Source organism: Scylla paramamosain, chromosome 11 (assembly GCF_035594125.1).
Source record: "Scylla paramamosain isolate STU-SP2022 chromosome 11, ASM3559412v1, whole genome shotgun sequence".
In the NCBI taxonomy this organism is placed as follows: domain Eukaryota; kingdom Metazoa; phylum Arthropoda; class Malacostraca; order Decapoda; family Portunidae; genus Scylla; species Scylla paramamosain.
In genome coordinates this window covers 23,958,523-23,966,022 of record NC_087161.1, presented here as the reverse complement: position 1 = coordinate 23,966,022, position 7,500 = coordinate 23,958,523, and the positions used below count along the sequence as shown (strand labels likewise).

Genomic DNA, 7,500 nt, shown 5'->3' with positions numbered 1-7,500 from the left:
AAGGCTGAGAGAGAGAGAGAGAGAGAGAGAGAGAGAGAGAGAGAGAGAGAGAGAGAGAGAGAGAGAGAGAGAGAGAGAGAGAGAGAGAGAGAGAGAGAGAGAGAGAGGTAGACTGCACTGTTTCCCGCTACCCAACCATCCAGCCAACTTTCCTAGACTCACATGCAGCTTGGCCTGGCATATAGCGTCGTACAGTCGTTCCTTGGTGCCGTAGAAGGGAAGGGTGCCGGAGAGCAGGATGTGGAGCAGCACCCCGGCAGACCACACGTCCACAGGCTTGCCATAGGGCTGTCTCTCTACCACCTCGGGACTCATGAAGTGTGGAGTCCCTATCCGTCCTGTGAAAGAAAACGGGCGTCATAGAGAATGGTTTGAAAGGGAGACTGCTGCAGATTGTTGATGCCAGGTTTTTGAGAGGTGTTTAAATGCTCTCTCCTTCCTTTCTTATTGTGGTTCGTTATTGGGTGGTTAAGGACGGTATTTATTTCCATCCCTCGCTAAATAATTGTGTTGTGTTACTGTCTAGCTTTTATTGTTACATATTCTGTTGCTTCCACGATTTAAGACACGTTAAAAGTTCCTGCTTCTTCCTTCCTTCCTTTCTTACTGGGTGGTTTCGCACGTGCCTCGTCAAATTATTATGCTATTTATTATCATCTCTATGTTGTCTGATAATATGCTCAGTGGTGTTACTATTTCCTTTCCTAGGGTGTGGTAAATGTCGGTGGTTATCTTGTGTTAGCATTTCTATTTCTTACTGAGCATGACATTATTATATCTTCGTGTGAACACTACTAAGACTTCTATCTCATCCATTAACAAAAACACTACACAGCATATCCTATTCCTCTCCTATTCCATCTTTATTTCTCCTTTTCTATTTACCATACCGTCCCTCCCCAACCCCCCTCTCTCTCTCTCTCTCTCTCTCTCTCTCTCTCTCTCTCTCTCTGGCCGTTCTGCAAAAATATATTAACCTTTGCTCTGCCGGCACAAACAACACACACAGCACACAGGAACACAAAGCTACTGGTATTAGTTCTGCCTTTTGTTTCAGTCAGTGGCGGGAACCTGTACACCAGTTAGCATTTAGGGACACACAGATTGCGTCCATTCATACTGCCGCTACCTATTATTCTAATGTTGCCTAAACCAGATATGTGCCTTGTTGTCATGTTGTGGGTATTAACTGTTTATTGACTGAGAATTACAGGTTTCGTTACAAGGTCAAATGGCGCCGCAAATAAAATAGTTATAAGTTTAAATAATGGTATACTGTTTTGTTATAATCCTGTACAAGCTAAAATGGTCTATTATACGTACAAATATTTTATATAAACACACACACACACACACACACACACACACACACACACACACACACACACACACACACACACCAATAAAATACAGCAAGCATATATAAAATGCCAATTCCATTTTGAGTAAACAATTAATTATCTACATTTACTTCATGAATGTATAAGAAAAAAATACGATCACGCGAATATTTCGTTTCTTTCTTTGTATATTCATTAAGCAAAATGAAGATTTTTTAATTACAAGTTCTCTTCTCTCAATAAAATGTCGAACCGTCACAGAAAAACAAACAATAAACACGTAACAAACATTTACACATGCATAAGCGGAATTAATATAATCTTTTCTTTTATATTTTATTCTCCCCTTCTTAAAATCACTTGAAAAATATTACAAGTTGAGCGGCAGGACGCAAAAATTATTACTGTTGTCTTATTATCATTAGTTATTATTGTTACTACTGCTACTACTACTTCATCATTTTTAATTCATGACTCGCCATAAACCAATCATTTTTTCCAAGTCCCGCATAGAACAGGTCACATTCGCATTCCCAGTTCAATATCACTAAGTGCATACACGAGCGAGTCTCCAGCTAATCTTTACCACCCGGAAAACTTCAGAAGCACACCAACTAATGACCGAGAGTCGCGTGGGTGGGAAGGACGGGACGCGGGCAGAGATTAAAAGCGAGAAAAGGAATGGTAGGTGAGTCAGGTTGGGTTGGCAGTGAGTGAATGTGTAGGTAGACAGTGGTGATTGAATGTTAGGATAGAAAGGAGAGGAGAGAAGAAGAGAGGAAAGAGGAATAGAGGATAGAGGAAAGGAGAGATGAAGGAGAGGAGAGAATGGAAGGTAATAAGGAAAGATAATAAATGAATGAGGAGAAATGTACAGCTTGTGAAAGAAAGTAAGGGCTTAGAAGGAAAGAGGAAAAGGAAGGGTAAATAAAAGAAGAGAAAACGAATGGGAAAAAGAAAGTGAAAAGAGAGAAAAGGGAGAGATAGAGGAATCTAAAATAAAGCTTGGAGAAAAGAGGATTAGAGAAAAAGGTAAATTGAAAAGTGAAGAAAGAGGGAATAAAGGGAAAGGAGCAAACGGTGGGGAATAGGAGACAAGGTGAGAAAAGAACGGGAGATAGGATAAAAGGAGAGGAAACGCAGAAAAGGGGTAAAACTAAAGGAGGGAAATAAAAAAAAGAGAAGACGAAAACGGAAGAAATGGATGAAGTGAAAAGACTGGAAATGACAAGAATCGGAGAAAAGGAAAATACAATTAAGAAATTGGAAAAAAAATTGTTGCGAATTGTTTTAATCGTCATGATAAACCGAGTCTCCCTTGTTTTTGCATCACGTAAACACACACACACACACACACACACACACACACACACACACACGATACCATAATTAATATTTATACCAGACATTTCAAATCAATAGCTTGTTTTTTGCATTTAATTCAACAATAACATCATCATTCTCATCAACAACAACATGACCAAAATCAACAGACCACTGATGAATACACACCCACACACATCCATACGTAAAAACAAACAAACCTACATACATAGTTTACGACCCGCCAAACAACAAGAATAACAAGAACAAGAACAATAGCAACAGCGACACACACACACACACACACACACACACACACACACACACACAGCACATGATACAATGGAATACCAAGTCATAATAATAGTACAGTTTGTTTACATTTTGCATGACTTTGTTCATTTTTCACGGATGATAACGCACGGATGCCCTTTGAATTATGCATATGTATACTTTACGTGCGTATAAATAACAAGAATACTAAAAAAAAAAAAAAGTGTAAATGTATCCACGTGGACTTTTAATACGATTAGATGTTAATAAAACGTTTAAAAAGGTAAAGAAAAAAAAACAGTACCAGTTTCTTTTTACTTCAATTCATTTTTTTGCATTATGGTAAAAGTTATGTCACTTTTACGTATGGTTACTGAGAAATTTATTTTATTTATTTTTTTTTTTAGGGGGGCTATTTTTTATAGCACCATAACTGTAAAAATAGTGATGTGTATTAATAATAATTGGAGTACGAGTAGGAATATATTCTCTCTCTCTCTCTCTCTCTCTCTCTCTCTCTCTCTCTCTCTCTCTCTCTCTCTCTCTCTCTCCCCCTCTCTATCTATCTATCTATCTATCCTCTCTATCTATCTATCTATCTATCTATCTGTTCACATGCCATTTTCACACATAACAATTTACACTCGTACATTTTGTAATTCGTTCCCTCCTTAGAATACCACAAAACTCAACATTTTCCTTATGTTGCATCAAAAATAGTTATAATTTCCTGCCCTGAACTTTATCTACTATTTTTATTTGTTTGTTGTCATAACGTCATTTTCACTCTTCCTTTTTCTTCAACTTCCTTTTTGTAATATGTTCCATAGTATGTGTTCTTACTTCCAATATATATATATATTTTTTTATGTATTCATATTAATCATTCCTTCTCCTCCTCCGTCCTTAATATGCCTCATAGAGTTTGTTCTTGTGTACATACCATATGAATGTATTCCTAATTACTAATCCTCTTCCATCTCCTCCTCCTCCTCTTTTTTTTTTTCTACATCACCTCTGCCTTCATTACTTCCATTTCATAAACAACTATCACTTCCACTTCCTCGTATTCTATCCAAGCTACCCTCCTGCATACACAACACCTTCCACGTCTACAGTCACATCACCAAACCATTCTCATCCTTTTCTTATTAACCACCATTATTTAAAACCCACAATTCCTTATGCTACTCAACTCACTTAATATCCTTCATGTCATTTCCTGGCTTTCCCGTGCAGGACTCACCCACCTCTCCCTCTCTCCCTGTCCCTCTCTTGAGTCTCCTCGCCTCGCTTATATCCATGAGGAATGCAGGTCTCTTATATATTAATTAAATTCTAATGCGAGGCGGCCTCCTCTTCCTCGTGAGCGACGCAAGAATTCATTAATGTCACCGCCTCTGCCTTTGTCCAGATGCTAAGCGAAATGTATTCAGAGAGAGAGAGAGAGAGAGAGAGAGAGAGAGAGAGAGAGAGAGAGAGAGAGAGAGAGAGAGAGAGAGAGAGAGAGAGAGAGAGAGAGAGAGAGAGAGATAGTTAAATGGATAGATTTGGCAGGTGTGTGTGTGTGTGTGTGTGTGTGTGTGTGTGTGTGTGTGTGTGTGTGTGTGTGTGTGTGTGTGTGTGTGTGTGTGTGTGTGTGTGTGTGTGTGTGTGTGTGTGTGTGTGTGTGTGTGTGTGTGTGTGTGTGTGTGTGTGTGTGTGTGTGTGTGTGTGTGTGTGTGTGTGTGTGTTTTCTCTCACTGGCCCATGTTTCTAGCACACATTTTATCCCTAATGACGTTAATTCGAGTCTGTCAGGCAATACATTTACCTTGGAAGGCTAAATTTAGACACTCAATCGAGCACATTATGTAGGCAGCTAGGCACATTCCACCACATCACGTTGACCACATAATAATAATAATGCAGCGAGTGACAGCCAATAATTGTCCGTGAATTATTATAAATCTCTCTCTCTCTCTCTCTCTCTCTCTCTCTCTCTCTCTCTCTCTCTCTCTCTCTCTCTCTCTCTCTCTCTCTCTCTCTCTCTCTCTCTCTCTCTCTCTTAAACGTCCCTCAATTATGCTCAGAATATTTTACATGCCATACACAAACACACCGAATGACACAGAGGCAAAGACGGAGCGAAAGACACAAACACACAAACAGATCAACAGAAACCGACAGATGCTCTCTCACACACACACACACACACAGAGAGAGAGAGAGAGAGAGAGAGAGAGAGAGAGAGAGAGAGAGAGAGAGAGAGAGAGAGAGAGAGAGAGAGAGAGAGAGAGAGAGAGAGAGAGAGAGAGAGAGAGAGAGAGAGAGAGAGAGAGAGAGAGAGAGAGAGAGAGAGAGAGAGAGAGAGAGAGCAGGCAGACAGGCAAGCAAACAAACAAACAAACAAACAAACAAACAAACAAAGACAGACAGACAGACAGACAGACAGACAGACAGACAGACAGATAGACAGACAGACAGACAGACAGACAGACAGACAGACAGACAGACAGACAGACGGAGGCACACAAGACAAGCAAAGAAATAAAGAAAAGACACAGACAAACCTAACAGACAGACAAACCAAGACATGCAAACAGACAGACAGACGAACAGACAAACAAACAGACAGACACGGACATTAAAAACAAACCACTTTCAACCACTCAACAAAACACGACCATTTAGACATCATTAAAACGAGCATCATCATGAGAGGCGTGCATGACAGGAAGGAAGGAAGGAGGGAGGGAGGGAGGTAGTCAGTCATGCAGTATGGTCATTTTGTTCCAAGCTGGTTCCGAGGGAGTGAGTGAGGGGAGAGAGGTCATGCTGGTAGTGGTGGTGGTGGTGGTGGTGGTGGTGGTGGTGGTGGAAAAAAATATTAAAGAGGGGGTGTCTGGAAAATGGATGGAAGGGATGGAGGAGTAAGCTTGTTGAGGTGAGGGAAAGTACTGAATGGTGTGTGGTGTAGTGTGGTGTTGGGCTGTATACTGTGGTGTGGTGTGGTGTGAAGTGGTGTGGTATACCTTAGTGCGGATTGAAATAGTGCAAAGTGACAGGTTATATGAAAATAGCAAAAACTATCAAAAAAAAAAAAAAAAAAATGGAAAAAAAAATGAGGTGTATCAGCTTTTTTTTTTTTTTTTTTGCTGGTGAAAAGAAGGGGGGATAAAAAATACTTCCCCCTTCCATAAAAGTCGTATAGTAATGGTGTTGTAGTGAAAAATCAGTGCACATACAACTCCTACATCTGTACTGGTATAAATATTGATGCCAGAGGGGAAAAAAAACACCCTTTCCTGTTAAACTCTAATAAAAAAAAACTAAACGGTAGTGATGGTGCTGTGAAAAAAAAAATCAGTGCATTTATAAGATCTATTTTCTGTGCTGGTGATGGGATGAAGGGGGTAGAAAAAAGCATCCCCTTCCTTCTTAGGTACAAACAAAAACTTAGTAGTAGTTTGGTGATGGTGCCGACGAGGAGTAAGGAACTACAAGTGAAACAAGTTGCAAAAAAAATAATAGAAGATAAAGAGAGAGAGAGAGAGAAGCAGTGTCCATCCATCAGCAGGTGAGATAATAACATTGCCTTAATTAACGGAGATGACCAAGCAGTGATACAATAATAACAACAACTACTATAGAAACCAGCAGTAATAGAGTACTCAAAAGCTCTAAGCCACAAAATACTCTTGAATAACTACAAATACAACTCAATGAACAAGTACACTCAGTCACACATGTTCAAAGAGGGAGAAAAAACAAAGGTGATATTACGTTTCTTGATTTCTCCTCAAACGAAAAAAAAAAAAAAAAAATGAGTACAATCTGTTTATCTGAGTCTGAGGGATCACTGCTTATCTCTCCGGTCTGGGTAGTGGAGGGGGTGGGGAGAGGTGGGGATTAACAGAACCTCTCCCTCTTTCCCTCCCTATTCCTCTCCACCAACCCTACTGATTGACAGGACACGAGAGAGAGAGAGAGAGAGAGAGAGAGAGAGAGAGAGAGAGAGAGAGAGAGAGAGAGAGAGAGAGAGAGAGAGAGAGAGAGAGAGAGAGAGAGAGAGAGAGAGAGAGAGAGAGAGAGAGAGAGAGAGAGAGAGAGAGAGAGAGAGAGAGAGAGAGAGAGAGAGAGTCATAAGAACGATGGCAAGAAAATATGAAATTAACATAAAGAATGAGGAACTGAGGAAAGGAGGAGGAGGAGGAGGAGGAGGAGGAGGAGGAGGAGGAGGAGGAGGAGGAGGAGGAGGAGGAGGAGGAGGAGGAGGAGGAGGAGGAGGTGGTGGAGTGGAGGTGGAGGAGGAGGAGGCGCAGGCTACTGTAGAGCTGTAGTGATAGTTACCCATCTGAGGGGGAGAGAGAGATGACACTGAAAGACAGAGACACGTCACGGTTATCACATGAAGCAGCTGGTGGTGGTGGTGGTGGTGGTGGTGGTGGTGGTGGTGGTGCGTGTCCAAGTGGTAGTATTTGTTGAACGGGTGAGGTTGGTCAAGGTGATGGTGATGGTGGTGGTGGTATAGGTGGTGACAGTGGTGGTGGTGGTAGCGTTAGTGATATTAGTAGTGTAAGCA

General features: G+C 40.9%; 1 protein-coding gene across 7 annotated transcripts in view; it reads right to left on the bottom strand.

Annotated features, from left to right (window-relative positions):
* LOC135105090 (peripheral plasma membrane protein CASK-like) overlaps positions 1-7,500 on the bottom strand; it is an 88,562-nt gene that overhangs the window by 32,545 nt on the left and 48,517 nt on the right. For 6 of the 7 annotated variants that reach the window (XM_064013050.1, XM_064013051.1, XM_064013052.1 and 3 more), the window contains exons 5-6: positions 7,269-7,295; positions 163-338 (exon numbers count right to left, since the gene is read on the bottom strand). In XM_064013050.1, coding sequence (XP_063869120.1) covers positions 163-338; positions 7,269-7,295 — 203 coding nt within the window. The remainder of the gene's footprint in view (positions 1-162; positions 339-7,268; positions 7,296-7,500) is intronic. The other variant, XM_064013049.1, reaches the window with a different exon arrangement.